Source organism: Oscarella lobularis, chromosome 18, assembly GCF_947507565.1.
Source record: "Oscarella lobularis chromosome 18, ooOscLobu1.1, whole genome shotgun sequence".
NCBI classification, from domain to species: Eukaryota; Metazoa; Porifera; class Homoscleromorpha; order Homosclerophorida; family Oscarellidae; genus Oscarella; species Oscarella lobularis.
In genome coordinates this window covers 1,109,667-1,131,676 of record NC_089192.1, presented here as the reverse complement: position 1 = coordinate 1,131,676, position 22,010 = coordinate 1,109,667, and the positions used below count along the sequence as shown (strand labels likewise).

The following is a 22,010-nucleotide window of genomic DNA, read 5'->3' as shown; positions in this document are numbered from 1 at the left end:
ATACGCGACTGGAGCGGAACGACTGCAGCTATTCACGATCAAGAGTGCGGCGTTAGAACCCAAAATACCGTCAATCGGCCCCAAATGCATTTCTGCCGGCAAAAACGAGCGAAATTTTGTTCGAAATCAAATCAAAACGCCAAAAAGAGTGTGCATACGTACGCAAGACACGCCCTGTCACGCTACATTGAGCAACGCATGACGTCAACTGTCCACGCATCGCGAAACGACGCGAAACGAGCCGTAGAAGCGATGAATTCGTCGCAAAATGCATTGTCGATCTATTCTACAGACATCCGGACGCTATTTGGACGCGAAAAGCGAACGCATACGTAGTAACGGCAGTGGGCTTGGTCGGCAAAATCAAGGCGCTACGTCGGGCTAGTCAAGCGTGCGCTACACTCGGCACGCAAACGACAGTGTATCCGCTCTCAAATAATGTAAACGGAGGGGCGGAGGAGCGGGAATAGTCTAAGGTTTCAACGAGGACGCAATGAACTAACCAGATAGCGTTCTGCTTCGTCTGGACTCATAGAAATTAGCTGTAGCCAGGCGGAGAGAAATTCTATGAGCCCTTGACTCATAGAAAGCCAGGAGAGAAGTTCTATGAGACCTTGTCTCATAGTAATTGCAGGAGCAAAATTCTGTGAGACCTTGCCTCATAGAAATTGGCTCTATAGCCAGGAGAGAAATTCTATGAGACCTCGATTTGTATGAAATTGGCTCTATAGCCAGGGGAGACAATCTATGAGCCCTCGGACTCATAGAAATTGGCTCTAGCGAAGAGAGTAATTCTATGAATTAAAAAAGCCACAAATATGTGAAAGGAAATGAGCTATCCCACCCTCTCCAATGTAAACTCTTTTCGGTTGATTTTCTCAAAATCTTGCGATCTGCCTACTTCGTCGGAAACGACTGCGAGAAAATTGGGTGCCAAAAGAGATTCAGAGCAAACTTTCTAGCAAAAAGACTTCGAATGGATCTTCCAGGACACTTGGATGTTCTTGTACCGTCCAAGGATCGACACCTCCATTCTTCTGCAAGAGGAATCGATGCTAGAATGCTTTGTTTCGCCTGTACGAAGCGTATCGAAGTTGGAAGTGTCGTAGCGCCGAATCTAGGGTGGAAGTCGTCGAACGATCGCGCGGGGACTTCAAACTGATGGTCGACGTACAAATCTGCGTTTCGAATCCGGTCAAACACGGGAAGAGAACCGTTAGAAGCAGATGGCGAGGAAGGCTCAGGAAGCTTTGACTTCTAACGCGCGTGTTGTCACTCTTTTAGGCACAGAGCTAGGCATCAGGGGCGTCGCATCGATTTTTCGTTTGGCCCGGCTTATAGAGAGAGAGTAGTTTTGCGCCCGCGAAAAATTTTTTCGACCACGCCCACTTGTGCAATTAGGTTTCATGTATGTTTATCGTAAATACTTAGAGAATGAAGAATCATTAAATAAGTTCACTTTGTTGGATTCACGTGCTCTTTCTGTTGTATCTTTAGAAAACTTTATTATACTCAAATCGACCAAACTGTCAGAGTCGGACTTTATGTCGAACTTCGGACATACCGTAGCTATGTCCGGGAAGCCCAACTTTCGGGTTTCACTATGATCGTACACGTATGCAATGTCCTTTCTAACAGATTCTATTTTGGCTCGGTTTATCTTGCTAAAAATAGTTTTTATTTTGGAAAACATTGGCCCGGCTCGCGCCGGACCGGCCGGGCCGGTGGCGACGCCCCTGGGCATTCGTCTAAGCTAAGATCCGTGCTCTCTAGCCCTGCCCTTCCCAGCCAGTTTTCTTGCCCAGCCGGACCCTGGTCAAATGGAATGTAAAGAGGGCCGTTAGTACTTGAGCCTTCACGCTTCCTTTCCGTTTTAGACGGATCTGTCACGACTGTGTCACGTCACGAATCGTTCTCGTACTTGTGGAGAATCACAATCCTAAACGATCAAGTGTGTGTCGCAGACAGCAGTCAAAACTGCATTTGGAAAGTTGATCTTACCTCTCAAGCAGTCTCGGCCCATGCTGGGATTCCCGGTCAATCCAGTCGCGGTCACAAAGACGGTATTTTGATCTCGGCGAAATTTTCCAATCCAACAGGCATTGCCTCCTCCTCCGGTTCTTGTCTCTTCGTCGCTGACTACAGCGGCAATCGCGTTCGAAAGGTGAATGATACAGATTTGCCACGATTCTGAGTATAAAACGCCCTCGCAGCTGAGTGGTGACACCGTCTCTACATTAGCTGGCAATGGCACCTGTGGAGAACGAGATGGAGTAGGCCTTACTGAAGCTCAACTCAATCACCCATTCGGGATTGTGGCACTACAAGATGGCAGTGTCTTAGTGTCTTCTCATGGCGGACATACAATACGTCAAATTGAAGCTGATGGACGCGTAACAACGTTAGCAGGCTCCGCAGGTCAATCAGGCAACATTGATGGTCACTGTACTGAAGCCAAATTTAATAATCCGGATCAATTAGCCGTGGGACCAGACGGTTCTGTGTATGTGGCTGACCGAAACAATGGTGCTATCAGAAAGATTAAAAACCACCACGTTTCAACCGTTTGTAAAAATCTCAACACACCTTATGGTGTGGCTGTTGACGATGACGGAAATGTCTACTTCTCTGATCGCTCGCATAGAATCTACAAGCTGGCATCCTCATCGATTGAGAAAGAAATTCTCTGTGGAACAGGTGAAGCAGCGTCTATAGATGGCAAAGGCGAATTAGCGTCATTGAACGATCCTCGTCATTTGTTTTTCGATTTCAAGTCGGGGTACCTTTACTTTACCGAACTGCAGGCCGTTCGTAGAGTGGGAGTGGCACCTCCTTCCTTCAAAGCATTTGATGAACTTTCACATGATCTTGCGCAATTGATTGACAACGAAGAAATCGTTTCTACAGATAAAGCCGTTTTCTTAGTTCAAGAAAAGCACGTCACCGTCACCGCTAAATCGGTTCTTTGCATTCGAAGTGAATATTTCAACAGGATGTTCTCGTCGAATTGGAAATCTTCAGAGACCGAATCCGCTCCAATTGCTATTGAAGATGTTACCTATGAATCGTTCTACGCAGTCATTTCATTTCTTCTCACTGGCTGCTTGGACGTACAGAAGTACAACAGCAACATGCCGGATATATTGATATTGGCTGATCGTTTTCTAATTTCCACTCTGTGTGATTTTTGCATGAGCTATTTGGCGAAGACAGTTTCAGCTGCAACGGCTATTGATTATCTGTCTCTTGCTGATAAGTACGGCTTTAGAGATTTGAGAGAGAAATGCCTGCAATTTGTCGTGAGCCACTACAAAGTACTGTGCCAAGATGAAAAGTTTGAGAGTCTTGGTGTCAAGTTAGTAGTAGAAATAATGAGACTCATTGGCAAATGACTCACGTAGCTGACTGGACGTGATTCTCTCTGTTTGTTTAGTGCACGCCTTGTTTCTCAACGTTTTTCTGCCTTTTTGCTTAGTTGCGTTTTCTGTAACTTTCTACATTGTCTGTCTCTTGCTGAGCGGTATGCGAATGGTAAACCTTTGAGATTTGTCGCGACAAGATGTAGCAGAAATACGCCCACTACGTTATAATTCTAAACAAGGGTTATAAACCGAAATTTAAAAAATAAATAAAAAGAATCTCTGATCTCAGACACGATCTACCTGTAGCACTAATTCTAGTGGAGACAAGGAGCAGCCTTCTCTAAATATTAGAGCCATAAATACAAGCTGGGTTTATCTGTACACGCTGATCCATCCTTGAGAGAACGTGCATCCCAAACCAGCCTACTGGTGGAACGTCCGTTCGTCGAGCCATATCTTGTAGAAGTGCAACAGTATTGCTTGAATACCTGTAGCGCTGAGTGTCCTCGGCTAAAGAAGATGTCAACATGTCGCCGCGCAATGAAATCATTCTGTAAGCCATTGCGTCCTTAGAAAGCACATTCACCGGCCAATGAGCGTCATCACACAGCAGAAGTAGACAAGTAAGATAGCTGGTCTCGAAACAGGGATGGCATTCAAGGAGCATCTGCAACGATGACTTCGAAAGCAGATGATGTCTCAGAGACTCGTTCTCAGCTAGAATAATCAGCAGCCTCAGAGATGATGCAGCATCTAATCTTCCCTGGTGCTCCAGAAGTGTCAACAGATTACTGTCTTGAACCAAACGCCGCTGCACATCCGGCAGATCGCGGGATATGTAGTAGAGGATGTCCAAGAAAAGGCGATGGAGAAGAGGAATTCTACTAGTAGAAAGAGATACTCGATCTATATCGTTGCGATAAACAGCAACCAGCGATGATGTTTCCATTTCTGTGCCTATCGCCTCCACGTGATCGCGCACAGGAGCAAGCCAGTTCTTTCCTAGCGCAAGCCCACAACGCTCTTTGTCGGAAAGAGACTCAAAAATCGACTTTAGTGCCACCGACATAGGCAGCCTGCCGTCATCAGCGCATTTTTGGCAAGTGGAAAGACGTCGCGTTCCAGTTTCCTTTCCAGTTAGCGCGTTCAGAAAAAACGTCAAGACAGCGAACCGAAGAGGAGGTCGAGGAAAAGTAACGAAAAGCGCAGCGCACAATGCAGACAGGATTTCATCATTCCTGTCGTGTCGAAAAACGGCAGGTTGATTGAGAGCCGCTTCTAAACAGGATTCAATCATCTGATCCCACAGTTCCTTTATCAACGAATCAGATTCAAAAAAATCACCGGCAAAGGAGTTGCGACGAATCGTTCCGAGTTGAATGAAACAGCCGAGTCCCAGCCTAAACGGTTTTGAACATAGGAGACAATACGCCCTGTGCTCTGTTCTCAGACAAATAACGTCCGTCAAAAACGGCTCGGCGTCGGCGCTGGAGCCGGTGACGCGAAATAGTTTGAAGCGGGCGACGGCGACAGCGGCCGACATAACGCTCCGAAGGTCACGATGATCGGCTGCATCCAATGACGACAACGTGCATTGATCAAATAACCACGGAATTCTCAGAACAGTCACCCAAAAGGACGGTCCGCCTTTCAGAGCCAGCGTCACAAAATCGACGTTATTCACGTACATCGCTCTTGAATAATGTAACCCATAAGACATACTACTACTACTGCAGAAAAAGCGAGGACACCCAGCGTTCAAAAGAATATCCGGAATCGATGTGACGGCCCTATAATAAGCCAAATACTTCATTTGGTCAAATAGATTGCCGAGCTGCAATCCAGCTACAACTTCAGGGAGTTCTGGAAAACTCGTTTCAAGATGAGTCAATGACCGTGCCCCAGTGACAATTTCATGAAATGCAGCTGAAAGAATAGACTCGTCTAATGGCAATCCCTTAATATTAACTCCTGAAATGTTGAGCGCAGACAACCTAGTGGTAACCAAAAAGAAATCGGTTATCCATCGAGTGCTGAAGTAGGGTTGAGAGACAAGCGTCCACTCGTCTAATGTCAAAAATACCAAATCGCTCATGCCAAGGTACTCCAATTGATCGAGTCCTCGCGCCGAACCAAAGACGTGATACCAACTAACGTCAGTGCCGGATACGTCGAGATGACGCAACTGAGACAAGGAGCCACACACGGCGTTGATGTCGCTCGGCGTTGCCGACGTGTAGCTAAGATCGACGTGACGCAATCGCGTGAAGTCTTTCAGTCGCGAAATACCAAGATCACCGGTCACGTGACTAGCCGAAAACGAAAGCAACGTGTCTTTGCACGTGTCGGCAAAGGCGCTCACAAGCGACACGGAAAGTTCGCCGACGCAATGACTGAACGATACGTCGACGCGACATAGGAACGCTTGCTGTCGAAGACGACGCACGAAAGTCGTCTCTCCGTCATCACGAGGAATCGATCGGAGACCAATGAGAGGAAGTGACGTCACCATCGCTCGATCGCGATCGAGGAAAAGGCGAAGAATTCTCTCCGTCAGTTTTCCTCGTCGCGCCAAGCCGTCGAAGAGCGCGTTGGCGACCGGAAGAGGCAGTCGACGCGGCGACGACGAGTGGAGAAGGATTCTCTCGGCGATCGATGGAAATGGAAACGAGGAGATCTCGTAGTCCGTTCGGCAAAGGCTTCTCGTGCACAAATCGGCAAGACTTGATGCCATTGGAGAACAGATGAACTTGGTACAGAGATCCCTGCTAAGATCCGTCCCGTCACTCACAGCGTGCGCTACAATGCGCGCCTTCTCGCCGCTTCGGCGAGCGTACATGTACCGTAGATGGCGAACGCTGAGCAACGATTGGCCGTCGACGCGTCGTCCGCGCTTTCCCGCCGATTTCATATGCGCCGCCTCCAACGTCGCTCGACGCGTTCCAATGCAACGATCAATTAGCCGTGGGACCAGACTGTTCTGTGTATGTGGCTGACCGATCTAATGGTGCTATCAGAAAGATTTATTAAAAACCACAACGTTTCAACCGTTTGTAAAAATCTCAATACACCTTATGGTGTTGCTGTTGACGACGACGGAAATGTCTACTTCTCTGATCTCTCGCATAGAATCTACAAGCTGACATTGTCATCAAATGAAAAAGAAATTCTCTGCGGATCAGGTGCGGCAGCGTCTACAGATGGCAAGGGCGAATTAGCGTCATTGTATTATCCTCGTCATTTGTTTTTTGATTCTAAGTCGGGGTACCTTTACTTTACGGAGCAGAAGGCCGTTCGTAGAGTGAGAGTGGCACCTCCTTCCTTCAAAAAAGCAGCACCTCCTTCCTTCAAAGCATTTGATGAACTTTCACATGATCTTGCGGAATTGATTGACAACGAAGAAATCCTTTCTACAGATAAAGCCGTATTCTTAGTTCAAGGAAAGCACGTCACCGTTACCGCTAAATCGGTTCTTTGCATTCGAAGTGATTACTTCAACAGTATGTTCTCGTCGAATTGGAAATCTTCCGAGACCGAATCCACTCCAATTTCTGTAAAAGATGCTACCTATGAATCGTTTTACGCAATCATTTCATTTCTTCTCACTGGCTCCTTGGACGTACAGAAGTACAGCAACAACATGCCGGATATATTGGTATTGGCTGATCGTTTTCTCATTTCCACTCTGCGTGATTTTTGCATGGCCTATTTGGCAAAGACCGTTTCAACCGCAACGGCTATTGATTATCTGTCTCTTGCCGATAAGTACGGCTTTAGACATTTGAGAGAGAAATGCCTGCAATTTGTCGTGAGCAATTACAAAGTACTCTGCCAAGATGAAAAGTTTGAGAGTCTTGGCGTCAAGTTAGTAGTAGAAATAGTGAGACTCATTGGCAAATGACTCACGTAGCTGACTGTACGCGATTCTCTCTGTTTGTTTAGTGCGTGCTTTGTTTCTCGACGCTTTTCTGCCTTATTTTTTGCTTAGGCGTTTTCTGTAACTTTCTACATTGTCTGTCTCTTGCTGAGCGGTATGTGAATGGTAAACGTTTGAGATTTGTCGCGACAACATGTAGCAGAAATACGCTCGCTACATTATAATTCTAAACAAGGGTTATAAACCTAAATTTAAAAAATCAATAAAAAGAATCTCTGATCTCAGACACGATCTACCTGTAGCACTAATTCTAGTGGAGACAAGGAGCAGCCTTAGAGCCCTAAATACAAGCTGGGTTTACTGTATCTGTACACGCTGATCCATCCTTGAGAGCACGTACATCCCAAACCAGCCTACAGGGGGTGGAACGTCCGTTCGTCGAGCCATATCTTGTAGAAGTGCAACAGTATTGCTTGAATACCTGTAGCGATGAGTGTCCTCGGCTAAAGAAGATGTCAACATGTCGCCACGCAATGTAATCATTCTGTAAGCCATGTCGTCTTTAGAGAGCACATCCGCCAGCCAATGAGCGTCGTCACACAGCAGAAGTAGACAAGTAAGATAGCTGGTCTCAAAACAGGGATGAAATTCAAGGAGCATATGCAACAATGACGTCGAAAAAAGCAGACGATGTCGCAGAGACTCGTTCTCAGCTAGAATAATCAGTACCCTCAGAGATGACGCAGCATCTAATCTTTCCACTTCTGGACAGTGGTTCACCGGCGGCCATGAATACCATGGCAGAAGTGTCAACAGATTACTGTCTTGAACCAAACGTCGCTGCACATCCGGCAGATCACGGGACATGTAGTAGAGGATGTCAAAGAAAAGGCGACTTTCACGATTGAGAAGAGGAAGAGATATTCGATGTGCACCCAGCAATAATGTTCCCTGTTCCGTGCACATCGCCTCCACGTGATTGCACACCGAAGCAAGCCAGTTCTTTTCTAGCGCAAGCCCACGACGCTCTTGGTCGGAAAGAGACTCAAAAATCGACTTTAGTGCCACCGACATAGGCAACGTGCCGTCATAACCGCATTTTTTGCAAGTGGAAAGACGTCTCGTTCCAGTTTCCTTTCCAGTTAGCGCGTTCAGAAAAAACGTCAAGGCAGCGAACCGAAGCGGAGGTCGAGGAAGAGCAACGAAAAGCGCAGCGCACAATGCAGACAGGATTCGATCATTGCTGTCGCGTCGAAAAACGGCAGGTTGACTGAGAGCCGCTTCTAAACAGGATTCAATCATCTGATCCCACAGCTCCTTTATCGACGAATCAGAAAAATCACCAGCAAAGGCGTAGCGACGATGCCGACGAACCGGTCCGGGTAGAATGCAACAGCGGCGTCTCGGCCTAAACAACGGTTCTGAACATAAGAGACAATGCGTCCTGTGCGCTGTTCTCAGACATATAACGTATATCAAAAACGTCTCGGCGTTGGACTCAAACGTGCCGGTGATGCGAAATAGTTTGAAGCGGGCGACGGCGACAGCGGCCGACATAACGCGCCGAAGAAGGTCACGACGATCGGCCGCATCCAATGACGACGCGCATTGATCAAATAACCACGGAATTCCCAGAGCAGTCATCCCAAAGGACGGTCCGCCTTTCAGAGCCAGCGTCACAAAATCGACGTTATTTACGTCTATCGCTCTTGAACAATGTAGCCCAGAAGATGTATCGCAGAAAAAGCGAGGACACCCAGAGTTCAAAAGAATATCTGGAATTGATGTGACGATGCCATAATAAGCCAAATACTTCATTTGGTCAAATAGATTGCCGAGCTGCAATCCAGCTACAACTTCAGGGAGTTCTGGAAAACTCGTTTCGAGATGAGTCAATGACCGTGCCCCAGTGACAATTTCATGAAATGCAGCTGAAAGAATAGACTTGTCTGATGGCAATCCCTTACATATAACTCCTGAAATGTTGAGCGTAGACAACCTAGTGGTAGCCAAAAAGAAATTGGTTATCCATCGAGTGCTGAAGTAGGGTTGAGAGACAAGCGTCCACTGGTCTAATGTCAAAAATACCAAATCGCTCATGCCAAGGTACTCCAATTGATCGAGACCTCGCGCCGAACCAAAGACGCGATACCAACTAACGTCAGTGCCGGATACGTCGAGATGACGTAACTGACACAAGGAGCCGCACACGACGTCGATGTCGCTCGGCGTCGCCGACGTGTAGCTAAGATCGACGTGACGCAATCGCGTAAAGTCTTTCAGTCGCGAAATGCCAAGATCTCCGGTCACGTGACTAGCCGAAAACGAAAGCAACGTGTCTTTGCACGTGTCGGCAAAGGCGCTCACAAGCGACACGGAAAGTTCGCCGACGCAATGACTGAACGATACGTCGACGCGACATAGGAACGCTTGCTGTCGAAGACGACGCACGAAAGTCGTCTCTCCGTCATCACGAGGAATCGATCGGAGACCAATGAGAGGAAGTGACGTCACCATCGCTCGATCTCGATCGAGGAAAAGGCGAAGAATTCTCTCCGTCAGTTTTGCTCGTTGCGCCAAGCCTTCGAAGAGCGCGTTGGCGACCGGAAGAGGCAGTCGACGCGGCGACGACGGGTAGAGAAGGATTCTCTCGGATATCGTTGGAAATGGAAACGAGGAGATCTCGTAGTCCGTTCGGCAAAGGCTTCTTGTGCACAAATCGGCAAGACTTGAAGCCATTGGAGAACAGATGAACTTGGTACTGAGATCCCCTGCTAAGATCCGTCACTGGCTCTTAGAGCGTGCGCTAGACAATGCGCGCCTTCTCGCCTCTTCGGCGAGCGTACATGTACATACCGTAGATGGCGAACGCTGAGCAACGATTGGCCGTCGACGCGTCGTCCGCGCTTTCCCGCCGACGTCGCTCGGCGCGTTCCAATGCAGTATTCGTCGCGCGATCGCTCTCGATCGCGTCGACGAGCGCGCGCGTCGCTTTCGGCGACGCCGCGCGCTCTAGCGTGGCCGAATCGGCGCTCGCTTCGACGTTCATGGTCGATGAATCGGAGAGCGGTGGGATTACCCGTACTATTCTCCGCTGGGCGCGCGGGTGTTGAAGCACGGATACCATAAAATTGATGGTCCCAGAAAAACTTCGTCCACCGAGAGTCTGATAAAATTTGTGATCGGCGACGAGTGCGATGGGGCACGTGTGTCGCGCGGGAACGGCGCGCCGAAGTCGCGACCACGAGTGAGAAAAATCTATCAAGACCAATAAGACAATCTTGCCTCCTACTCTCATTGATGAAGTTTCACCGTTATTATGAATTACGTGATGCTCTTCCGAGTCGACTCCACAGAAACGACCAGAGAAACTAAAAGGGAAAAATATTCGAGGCAGCATAACCCTCGGAAAGTTCTAAGACAATTCTTTTATCACCTTCCGTTATCCTTTCTTTCGCCGTAATTGCGCACGACGTCCGATCTCCTATAGGCGATCATGTGAAAATCGTGCGGCTCTGCGATGTGTCGATGCGACGGCTAAGGAATTTTTTGAAAGTGATTTTCTCTATAAGACAGTAGTGCACGTGCACCTACTTCGATATAGTACGCATCGTCGTGACTGAGAATCGTTGCTGTGACCAATTGTTCCGAATCGATGTGAGCCGAAACAGAAGATCCGTCTTCCTCTGGAAAAAAACATTAGATTAAAAGAGAAGGCATTTTGAATTTAAAAATTAGAAGGGAAATTCTATGTTATTATAGAAAATCCCTGTAGCCAGGAGAGAATTTCTATGAACTTTGGACTCGTACAAAATTGGCGCTAGCCGCCAGGAGAGAAATTCTAACAATTAAAAAGACCCACGAAAGGAAATGAGCTATCCCACCCTCTCCAATGTAAAACTCTTTTCGGTTGATTTTCTCAAAGACTTGCTATCTGTTTCGTCTGAAACGACTGCGCGAAAAGTGGGTGCCAACAGGTTATTGTCGTTCGAGAGGTGCAGAGAAAAATTTCTACAGCGAAAAGAATTCGAATGGATCTTCCAGGACACTTGGATGTTCTTGTACCGTCCGAGGATCGACACCTCCATTCTTCTGCGCGAGGGATCGATGCTAGAATGCTTTATTTCGTCTGTACGAAGCGTATCGAAGTGTCGTAGCGCCGAATCTAGGGTGGGAAGTCGTCGAACGATCAGCGGGGAGTTCGAACTGACGGTCGACGTACGAATCTGGGTTTCGAATCCGGTCAAACATCGGAAAAGAACCGTTAGAAGCAGAGAGCTTCGGAATAACATGACGGCGAGGAAACGTTGACTGCCAAGATCTAACGCGCGTGTTGTCACTCGCATCATTTGAGTGTACACCTTCTGCGCGTTCCTAAATGGAATGTAAGGAGTTCCGTTTGTGAAAAACATTTGAGCGTGCCTCTTTTCCGTTTTTAGACGGATATCTCTCGACTGCGTCACGTCACGAGTCGTTCTCGTGCTTGTGGGGAATCACGATTTTAGACGATCAAATGTGTGTCGCAGATCACGGTCAACAATGCATATGGAAAGTTGATCTTTCCTCTCAGGAACTCTCGACCCATGCTGGGATTCCCAGCCGATCCGGTCACCAAGATGGTACTTTGAACTCGGCGACATTTTCCAAACCAGGAGGCATTGCCTCGTCCGGCTCTTGTCTCTTTGTTGCTGACTACGCCAACTGTCGCATTCGAAAGGTAATGATACAGATGTGCCACGGTTCTGAGTATAAAACGTTCTCGCAGCTGAGTGGTGACACCGTCTCTACATTAGCTGGCAATGGGAGCTGTGGAGAACGAGATGGAGTAGGCCTTACTGAAGCTCAATTCAATCACCCATTGGGGATTGTGGCACTACAAGATGGCAGTGTCTTAGTGTCTTCTCATGGCGGACATGCAATACGTCGAATTGAGGTTGATGGACGCGTAACAACGCTAGCAGGCTCCGCAGGCCAACCAGGCAACATTGATGGTCACTGTGCTGAAGCCAAATTTAATAGCCCAAATCAATTAGCCGTGGGACCAGACGGCTCTGTGTATGTGGCTGACCAATTAAATGGTGCTATCAGAAAGATTAAAAACCACCACGTTTCAACCGTTTGTAAAAATCTCAACCAACCTTATAGTGTGGCTGTTGACGATGACGGAAATGTCTACTTCTCTGATCGCTTGCGTAGAATCTACAAGCTGGCATCATCATCAAGTGAAAAAGAAATTCTCTGCGGATCAGGTGAAGCAGCGTCTATAGATGGCAAAGGCCAATTAGCGTCATTGAAAGATCCTCGTCATTTGTTTTTCGATTCCAAGTCGGGGTACCTTTACTTTACTGAGCCGAAGGCCGTTCGTAGAGTGAGAGTGGCACCTCCTTCCTTCGAGGCAGCAAAAGCAGCCCCTCCTGCATTTAATGACGCCGGACTTTCACATGATCTTGCGCAATTGATCGACAACGAAGAAATCGTTTCTGCAGATAAAGCCGTATTCTTAGTTCAAGGAAAGCACGTCACCGTCACCGCTAAATCGGTTCTTTGCATTCGAAGTGATTACTTCAACAGGATGTTCTCGTCAAATTGGAAATCTTCCGAGACCGAATCCAATCCAATTTCTATCAAAGATGCTACCTATGAATCGTTCTACGCAATTATTTCATTTCTTCTCACTGGCTGCTTGGACGTACAGAAATACAGCAGCAACATGCCGGATATATTGATATTGGCTGATCGTTTTCTCATTTCCACTCTGCGTGATTTTTGCATGGCCTATTTGGCAAAGACCGTTTCGACTGCAACGGCTATTGATTATCTGTCTCTTGCTGATAATTACGGCTTTAGAGATTTGAGAGAGAAATGCCTGCAATTTGTCGCGATTCACTACAAAGTACTTTGCCAAGATGAAAAGTTTGAGAGTCTTGGCGTCAAGTTATTAGCAGAAATAATCAGACTCATTGGCAAATAACTCACGTAACTGACGCGATTCTCTCTGTTTGTGTTTGTCAACTTCTGCCTTATTTTTTTGCTAAGCTGCGTTTTCTGCAATTCAAAATATCCGAATGGTAAATGTTTGAGATTTGTCGCGAGAAGATGTAGCAGAAATACCCTCGCTACATTATAATTCTAAACAAGGGTTATAAACCTAAATTTTAAAAAATAAATAAAAAGAATCTCTGATCTCAGACACGATCTACCTGTAGCACTAATTCTAGTAGAGAAAAGGAGCAGCCTTCTCTAAATATTAGAGCCCTAAATAGAAGCTGGGTTTATCTGTACACGCTGATCCATCCTTGAGAGAACGTACATCCCAAACCAGCCTACTGGGGGTGGAACGTCCTTTCGTCCAGCCATATCTTGTAGACGTGCAACAGTATTGCTTGAATACCTGCAGCGCTGAGTGTCCTCTACTAAAGAAGATGTCAACATGTCGCCGCGCAATGTAATCATTCTGTAAGCCATTGCGTCTTTAGAGAGCACATCCGCCGGCCAAGGAGCGTCGTCACACAGCAGAAGTAGACAAGTAAGATAGCTGGTCTCAAAACAGGGATGAAATTCAAGGAGCATCTGCAACGATGACGTCGAAAGCAGACGATGTCTCAGAGACTCGTTCTCAGCTAGAATAATCAGTACCCTCAGAGATGACGCGGCATCTAATCTTTCCACTTCTGGACGGTGGTGGTGCACCGGTGGCGATGAATACAATGGCAGAAGTGTCAACAGATTACTGTCTTGAACCAAATGCCGCTGCACATCCGGCAGATCACGGGACATGTAGTAGAGGATGTCCAAGAAAAGGCGACTGTCACGATTGAGAAGAGGAATTCTAGAAAGAAATGTTCGATCTGCAACCAGCAATGACGTTCCCAGTTCCGTGCATATCGCCTCCACGTGATTGCACACCGGAGCAAGCCAGTTCTTTTCTAGCGCAAGCCCACGACGCTCTTGGTCGGAAAGAGACTCAAAAATCGACTTTAGTGCCACCGACACAGGCGTGCCGTCATCAGCGCAGTTTCTGCAAGTGGAAAGACGTCTCGTAACTCCAGTTTCCTTTCCAGTTAGCGCGTTCAGAAAAAACGTCAAGGCAGCGAACCGAAGCGGAGGTCGAGGAAGAGTAACGAAAAGCGCAGCGCACAATGCAGACAGAATTCGATCATTGCTGTCGCGTCGAAAAACGGCAGGTTGATTGAGAGCCGCTTCTAAACAGGATTCAACCATCTGATCCCACAGCTCCTTTATCGATGAATCAGAAAAATCATCGGCAAAGGCGTAGCGACGAACCGGTCTGGGTCGAAAGCAACAGCCGCGTCTCGGCAACGGTTTTGAACATAAGAGACAATGCGTCCTGTGCGCTGTTCTCAGATAAATAACGTATATCAAAAACGTCTCGGCGTTGGACTTGAACGTGCCGGTGATGCGAAATAGTTTGAAGCGGGCGACGGCGACAGCGGCCGACATAACGCGCCGAAGAAGGTCACGACGATCGGCTGCATCCGATGACAACGCGCATCGATAAAATAACCGCGGAATTCCCAGAGCAGTCATCCCAAAGGACGGTCCGCCTTTCAGAGCCAGCGTCACAAAATCGACGTTATTCACGTCTATCGCTCTTGAATGATGTGGCCGAGAAGATGTACTGCAGAAAAAGCGAGGACACCCAGCGTTCAAAAGAATATCTGGAATTGATGTGACGACGCCATAATAAGCCAAATACTTCATTTGGTCAAATAGATTGCCGAGCTGCAATCCAGCTACAACTTCAGGGAGTTTTGGAAAACTCGTTTCGAGATGAGTCAATGACCGTGCCCCAGTGACAATTTCATGAAATGCAGCTGAAAGAATAGACTTGTCTGATGGCAATCCCTTACATATAACTCCTGAAATGTCGAGTGTAGACAACCTAGTGGTAACCAAAAAGAAATTGGTTATCCATCGAGTGCTGAAGTAGGGTTGTGAGACAAGCGTCCACTCGTCTAATGTCAAAAATACCAAATCGCTCATGCCAAGGTACTCCAATTGATCGAGTCCTCGTGCCGAACCAAAGACGTGATACCAACTAACGTCAGTGCCGGATACGTCGAGATGACGCAACTGACACAAGGAGCCGCACACGGCGTTGATGTCGCTCGGCGTCGCCGACGTGTAGCTAAGATCGACGTGACGCAATCGCGTGAAGTCTTTCAGTCGCGAAATACCAAGATCTCCGGTCACGTGACTAGCCGAAAACGAAAGCAACGTGTCTTTGCACGTGTCGGCAAAGGTGCTCACAAGCGAAACCGAAAGTTCGCCGACGCAATGACTGAACGATACGTCGACGCGACATAGGAACGCTTGCTGTTGAAGACGACGCACGAAAGTCGTCTCTCCGTCATCACGAGGAATCGATCGGAGACCAATGAGAGGAAGTGACGTCACCATTGCTCGATCGCGATTGAGGAAAAGGCGAAGAATTCTCTCCGTCAGTTTTCCTCGTTGCGCCAAGCCTTCGAAGAGCGCGTTGGCGACCGGAAGAGGCAGTCGACGCGGCGACGACGAGTGGAGAAGGATTCTCTCGGCGATCGATGGAAATGGAAACGAGGAGATCTCGTAGTCCGTTCGGCAAAGGCTTCTCGTGCACAAATCGGCAAGACTTGATGCCATTGGAGAACAGATGAACTTGGTACAGAGATCCCTGCTAAGATCCGTCCCGTCACTCACAGCGTGCGCTACAATGCGCGCCTTCTCGCCGCTTCGGCGAGCGTACATGTACCTACCGTAGATGGCGAACGCTGAGCAACGATTGGCCGTCGACGCGTCGTCCGCGCTTTCCCGCCGATTTCATATGCGCCGCCTCCAACGTCGCTCGGCGCGTTCCAATGCAACGATCAATTAGCCGTGGGACCAGACTGTTCTGTGTATGTGGCTGACCGATCTAATGGTGCTATCAGAAAGATTTATTAAAAACCACAACGTTTCAACCGTTTGAAAAAATCTCAATACACCTTATGGTGTTGCTGTTGACGACGACGGAAATGTCTACTTCTCTGATCTCTCGCATAGAATCTACAAGCTGACATTGTCATCAAATGAAAAAGAAATTCTCTGCGGATCAGGTGCGGCAGCGTCTACAGATGGCAAAGGCGAATTAGCGTCATTGTATTATCCTCGTCATTTGTTTTTTGATTCTAAGTCGGGGTACCTTTACTTTACGGAGCAGAAGGCCGTTCGTAGAGTGAGAGTGGCACCTCCTTCCTTCAAAAAGCTGCACCTCCTTCCTTCAAAGCATTCGATGAACTTTCACATGATCTTGCGGAATTGATTGACAACGAAGAAATCGTTTCTACAGATAAAGCCGTATTCTTAGTTCAAGGAAAGCACGTCACCGTCACCGCTAAATCGGTTCTTTGCATTCGAAGCGAATACTTCAACAGTATGTTCTCGTGGAAATGGAAATCTTCCGAGACCGAATCCACTCCAACTGCTATTGAAGATGCTACCTATGAATCGTTCTACGCAATCATTTCATTTCTTCTCACTGGCTGCTTGGACGTACAGAAATACAGCAGCCACATGCCGGATATATTGGTATTGGCTGATCGTTTTCTCATTTCCACTCTGCGGGATTTCTGCATGTCCTATTTGGCAAAGACGGTTTCAGCTGCAACGGCTATTGATTATCTGTTTCTTGCTGATAAGTACGGCTTTAGAGATTTGAGAGAGAAATGCCTGCAATTTTTCGTGAGCCACTACAAGGAGCTATCCCAAGATGAAAAGTTGGAGAATCTTGGCGTCAATTTATTAGCAGAAATAATGAGACTCATTGGCAAATGACTCGCGTAGCTGACTGTACGCGATTCTCTGTTTGTTTAGTGCATGCCAACGCTTTTCTACCTTATTTTTGCTTAGGCGTTTTCCGTAACTTTCTACATTGTCTGTCTCTTGCTGAGCGGATGGTAAACGTTTGAGATTTGTCGCGACAAGACGTAGCAGAAATACGCCCACTACGTTATAATTCTAAACAAGGGTTATAAACCTAAATTTAAAAAATAAATAAAAAGAATCTCTGATCTCAGACACGATCTACCTGTAGCACTAATTCTAGTGGAGACAAGGAGCAGCCTTCTCTAAATATTAGAGCCCTAAATACAAGCTGGGTTTATCTGTACACGCTGATCTATCCTTGAGAGAACGTGCATCCCAAACCAGCCTACTGGGGGTGGAACGTCCGTTCGTCGAGCCATATCTTGTAGAAGTGCAACAGTATTGCTTGAATACCTGTAGCGCTGAGTGTCCTCGGCTAAAGAAGATGTCAACATGTCGCCACGCAATGTAATCATTCTGTAAGCCGTTGCGTCTTTAGAGAGCACATCCGCCGGCCAATGAGCGTCGTCACACAGCAGAAGTAGACAAGTAAGATAGCTGGTCTCGAAACAGGGATGGCATTCAAGGAGCATCTGCAACGATGACTTCGAAAGCAGACGATATCTCAGAGACTCGTTCTCAGCTAGAATAATCAGCAGCCTCAGAGACGATGCAGCATCTAATCTTTCCGCTTCTGGACGGTGGTACTCCAGAAGTGTCAACAGATTACTGTCTTGAACCAAACGCCGCTGCAGATCCGGCAGATCGCGGGACATGTAGTAGAGGATGTCGAAGAAAAGGCGACTGTCACGATGGAGAAGAGGAATTCTAGAAAGAGATACTTGATCTACAGCAACCAGCAATGATGTTACCAGTTCCGTGCATATCGCCTCCACATGATTGCACACCGGAGCAAGCCAGATCTTTTCTAGCGCAAGCCCACAACGCTCTTTGTCGGAAAGAGACTCAAAAATCGACTTTAGTGCCACCGACATAGGCGTGCCGTCATCAGCGCATTTTCTGCAAGTGGAAAGACGTCGCGTTCCAGTTTCCTTTCCAGTTAGCGCGATCAGAAAAAACGTCAAGGCAGCGAACCGAAGCGGAGGTCGAGGAAGAGTAACGAAAAGCGCAGCGCACAATGCGGACAGGATTTGATCATTGCTGTCGCGTCGAAAAACGGCAGGTTGATTGAGAGCCGCTTCTAAACAGGATTCAATCATCTGATCCCACAGCCCCTTTATCAACGAATCAGAAAAATCACCGGCAAAGGCGTAGCGACGATGCCGACGAACCGTTCCGGGTAGAATGCAACAGCCGCGTCTCGGCCTAAACAACGGTTTTGAACATGAGAGACAATGCGTCTTGTGCGCTGTTCTCAGATCAATAACGTTCATCAAAAACGTCTCGGCGTTGGACTCGAACGTGCCGGCGATGCGAAATAGTTTGAAGCGGGCGACGGCGACAGCGGCCGACATAACGCGCCGAAGAAGGTCACGACGATCGGCTGCATCCAATGACGACGCGCATCGATCGAAGAACCACGGAATTCTCAGAGCAGTCATCCCAAAGGACGGTCCGCCTTTCAGAGCCAGCGTCACAAAATCGACGTTATTCTCGCATATCGCTCTTGAATTATACGGCCCAGAAGATAAAACTTGACTGCAGAAAAAGCGAGGACACCCAGCGTTCAAAAGAATACCCGGAATCGATATGACGCTGCCATAATAAGCCAAATACTTCATTTGGTCAAATAGATTGCCGACCTGCAATTCAGCTACAACTTCAGAGAGTTCTGGAAAACTCGTTTCGAGATGAGTCAATGACTGGGCCCCAGTGACAATTTCACGAAACGTAGCCGAAAGAAAAGCCTCGGCGTTTACCAATAATGGCAATCCCTTCAATCTAACTCCCGAAATGTCTAGCGCCGACAACCTAGTGAAGATGGAAAAGAAATCGGTTATCCGTTGACTGCTGAAGTAGGGTTGAGAGGCTAATGTCCACTCGTCTAATGTCAAAAAATCCAAATTGCTCATGCCAAGGTACTCCAATTTATTGAGTCCTCGTGCTGAAGCAAAGACTTGAGACCAACTAACACCCGTGCCGGATACGTTGAGATGACGTAACTGAGACAAAGATCCGCACACGGCGTCGATGTCGCTCGGCGTTGCCGACGTGTAGCTAAGATCGACGTGACGCAATCGCGTAAAGTCTTTCAGTCGCGAAATGCCAAGATCTCCGGTCACGTGACTAGCCGAAAACGAAAGCAACGTGTCTTTGCACGTGTCGGCAAAGGCGCTCACAAGCGACACGGAAAGTTCGCCGACGCAATGACTGAACGATACGTCGACGCGACATAGGAACGCTTGCTGTCGAAGACGACGCGCGAAAGTCGTCTCTCCGTCATCATGAGGAATCGATCGGAGACCAATGAGAGGAAGTGACGTCACGATCGCTCGATCTCGATCGAGGAGAAGGCGAAGAATTCTCTCCGTCAGTTTTCCTCGTTGCGCCAAGCCTTCGAAGAGCGCGTTGGCGACCGGAAGAGGCAGTCGACGCGGCGACGACGAGTGGAGAAGGATTCTCTCGGCGATCGATGGAAATGGAAACGAGGAGATCTCGTAGTCCGTTCGGCAAAGGCTTCTCGTGCACAAATCGGCAAGACTTGATGCCATTGGAGAACAGATGAACTTGGTGCTACTGAGATCCCTGCTACGTCACTGGCTCTCAGAGCGTGCGCTACAATGCGCGCCTTCTCGCCTCTTCGGCGAGCGTAGATGGCGAACGCTGAGCAACGATTGGCCGTCGACGCGTCGTCCGCGCCGATTTCATATGCGCTGCCTCCAACGTCGCTCGGCGCGTTCCAATGCAGTATTCGTCGCGCGATCGCTCTCGATCGCGTCGATGAGCGCGCGCGTCGCTTTCCGCGACGCCGCGCGCTCTAGCGTGGCCGAATCGGCGCACGCTTCGACGTTCATGGTCGAAGAATTGGAGAGCGGTGGGATTGCCTGTACGGGTGTTGAAGCAGTCACGTGCGCGCTTGGCGAACCAAAGAAACTCGATCAAACCGCCATTTTAGAAGTAATTCTATCTCTCACCGAGAACTAATCGTAATTTTTTGCACGTATCCGGATGGCCAAATAAGGCTGCCGGATACTGTATTACGAGTTTCGAAAGCTCCGAGCAGTGAGAAAACGTGGAAAGAAAAGAGGCTCGTTTCTTTCTCTAAATTCTGCCTCCAATTGGTTTCGCTTACCTGTCGTTTGGCTTTGCGCGTTGTCGTGTTGCGTCGGCGACGCGTGGCGTGTCGAAGAAGAGCCATTTCCGTCGCGGAAAAACAATTTTATTCGATTTCCGCGGGCGTGATCGCCGATCCGCGCGCATGTGCACGCGAAAACGAGTGATAAAACGTTAACGAAGTAATGTACAGCCCTTACGTTCAGATCGTCGCTTATTAAAGGGACCCTACCGTACATTAGGATCGCATTTCGCCATTTTGATTTTCGCCATTTTAGGGGTGTTGTCGATGATTCATGCTCGAAAATACCGGTAATCAACCGGCATAACCAGAAATCAACCTGCAATACCTGACTAAAACAAGTTTTGTTTAATTGGCCGACCAATCAGAGCGCTGGGCGGAGCTAACCGCCGGCCAATCAGCGCGCCAGGAGCCGGCAGCCTATATAAAGGCGTGCACAGCCGAGTTCCCGTCAGTTGCGGCTGAGGGTGGGAGCGTCGTGGTTGCATTGCACTGCGGCTTGGCCCATTGACGACTGGCTCGGGAGATTGGCAGAAAACACCGCTCTGGATAGTTGACTCAGCGTGGCCCACGGTTGATAACCGTGCCGGAGCCCGTAGGCAGGGCGATGGGGGCTTCGGCCTTGGTGCGCGCACTGGGATTTAAAGATCGCTGCGGTCTTATTGTGCCAACAAGTACGATCCACGTTAGGCACGAGTGGGTACGACTTGAAGGGGGTGTTCAACATGGCCTGGTTGCCGGCACTTTTCTCACCCAATTGGCACGATTAGACCAAAGATGATCTGGCCCAGGAGGCTTCGATCCATTGCATTGCACCGTCTTCATTGCTGACTCCTACAAACAGTGGCCAGCTCGCTCTCCTACTTCACAAGCCCTAAGGTGGGGCAGTCGCGCTGCCACGACCACCACCTCATGGGTTAGATGTCAGAGTGGTACCACCGCGCCGGGGGGGTCGGTACAAGGGGCCGAACTCATGCGTCCAGGCGGGTACTGCTTGAAGAGGCCAGTGAAGCCAATATACTTCCCTCAAATTTTGGAACCGGGTGGCCATCGCTTTGCGGTGGCTGCCTTGGGCTACTAGCGTCCGAACCTCCGCGTGGTGTAGCCTGGGTTATGCTAATACGGACGCACGAAGAAATCAACAACAATTTAATGAAGGCTAGAGATTTTGTAGTGCATGAATTTAACATGAACTTTTATTGTCAATAAAATATTCCTAAAACGATTCTGAAAATGTTTGGCGAGTCTATTGTCCTTCTCGTCGCTTCCTCTTCCAATAGAAACGCATGTTGTCCAAAGACGTCAGCGTCTGTAATCAAAACAAAATTCACCCACGCGAAGTTCGCTGATTTCTGGAGACCTAGTACCCAGCCAGCGTATAGAGTGTTAGCAAACATCTAAGCTGTAAACACAGAGATAGAAAAATTCAGCAATAAACAAACTCGACTGAGTCGAGCTATTTTCTTCGCGCCAGCCTGCCAAAAGCATTTTCTCAATACTCAGTTGATGAGTGATAATCGACTCGCGTGACATATTTTTATTGTCTAAGTAACGTCATAGTAATGATTTGCTCGCTACAAAAAGCCAAAACAAAACCAACAGAGCTACAAAAAAGGTTCCTGCCGCCAAGGCTTTTATCTTCGTTTCCGTACGTTTCATCGCCCCAAATTTT

At 48.1% G+C, this 22,010-nt stretch overlaps 5 protein-coding genes and 1 long non-coding RNA gene across 10 annotated transcripts; 1 reads left to right on the top strand and 5 right to left on the bottom strand.

Annotated features, from left to right (window-relative positions):
- Positions 1-701: 701 nt before the first annotated feature.
- On the bottom strand, positions 702-11,576 carry LOC136197810 (uncharacterized). Its single transcript, XR_010672604.1, has 3 exons — positions 11,462-11,576; positions 11,305-11,404; positions 702-958 (listed from the first exon to the last, which is right to left on the bottom strand). It is a non-coding gene; the product is annotated as an uncharacterized lncRNA (long non-coding RNA).
- On the bottom strand, positions 3,646-7,594 carry LOC136197797 (uncharacterized). 3 transcript variants are annotated; one of them, XM_065987622.1, is made up of 4 exons: positions 6,969-7,594; positions 6,631-6,913; positions 6,434-6,556; positions 3,646-6,372 (listed from the first exon to the last, which is right to left on the bottom strand). In XM_065987622.1, the coding sequence occupies exon 4, from the start codon at positions 6,271-6,273 to the stop codon at positions 3,703-3,705; it is 2,571 nt and encodes an 856-aa protein (XP_065843694.1). In that variant the 5' UTR covers positions 6,274-6,372; positions 6,434-6,556; positions 6,631-6,913; positions 6,969-7,594; the 3' UTR covers positions 3,646-3,702. The 3 variants fall into 3 exon arrangements, with proteins under 3 accessions (XP_065843694.1, XP_065843695.1, XP_065843696.1); XM_065987623.1 differs by having other exon boundaries at positions 6,631-7,594; XM_065987624.1 differs by having other exon boundaries at positions 3,646-6,556.
- LOC136197808 (uncharacterized) lies at positions 9,980-11,163 on the bottom strand. Its single transcript, XM_065987637.1, has 5 exons — positions 11,124-11,163; positions 10,834-10,925; positions 10,676-10,776; positions 10,552-10,610; positions 9,980-10,497 (listed from the first exon to the last, which is right to left on the bottom strand). Exons 3-5 carry the CDS (start codon positions 10,735-10,737, stop codon positions 10,046-10,048), a joined length of 573 nt encoding a protein of 190 aa, XP_065843709.1. The 5' UTR covers positions 10,738-10,776; positions 10,834-10,925; positions 11,124-11,163; the 3' UTR covers positions 9,980-10,045.
- A 2-nt stretch (positions 11,577-11,578) lies between the features above and the next one.
- Positions 11,579-13,416, top strand: LOC136197804 (uncharacterized). Its single transcript, XM_065987633.1, has 3 exons — positions 11,579-11,624; positions 11,679-11,956; positions 12,005-13,416. Exons 1-3 carry the CDS (start codon positions 11,618-11,620, stop codon positions 13,208-13,210), a joined length of 1,491 nt encoding a protein of 496 aa, XP_065843705.1. The 5' UTR covers positions 11,579-11,617; the 3' UTR covers positions 13,211-13,416.
- On the bottom strand, positions 12,736-17,086 carry LOC136197799 (uncharacterized). 3 transcript variants are annotated; one of them, XR_010672601.1, is made up of 3 exons: positions 16,224-17,086; positions 13,440-16,162; positions 12,736-13,387 (listed from the first exon to the last, which is right to left on the bottom strand). XR_010672601.1 is itself a non-coding variant. In XM_065987625.1 (3 exons), the coding sequence occupies exon 3, from the start codon at positions 15,985-15,987 to the stop codon at positions 13,495-13,497; it is 2,493 nt and encodes an 830-aa protein (XP_065843697.1). In that variant the 5' UTR covers positions 15,988-16,162; positions 16,224-16,346; positions 16,421-17,086; the 3' UTR covers positions 13,394-13,494. The 3 variants fall into 3 exon arrangements, 2 of the variants coding, with proteins under 2 accessions (XP_065843697.1, XP_065843698.1); XM_065987625.1 differs by lacking the exon at positions 12,736-13,387 and having other exon boundaries at positions 13,394-16,162; positions 16,224-16,346; positions 16,421-17,086; XM_065987626.1 differs by lacking the exon at positions 12,736-13,387 and having other exon boundaries at positions 13,394-16,162; positions 16,224-16,561; positions 16,611-17,086.
- A 128-nt stretch (positions 17,087-17,214) lies between these two features.
- On the bottom strand, positions 17,215-20,059 carry LOC136197800 (uncharacterized). The gene is made up of 2 exons (XM_065987627.1): positions 17,306-20,059; positions 17,215-17,254 (listed from the first exon to the last, which is right to left on the bottom strand). Exon 1 carries the CDS (start codon positions 19,752-19,754, stop codon positions 17,361-17,363), a length of 2,394 nt encoding a protein of 797 aa, XP_065843699.1. The 5' UTR covers positions 19,755-20,059; the 3' UTR covers positions 17,215-17,254; positions 17,306-17,360.
- Positions 20,060-22,010: the final 1,951 nt, after the last annotated feature.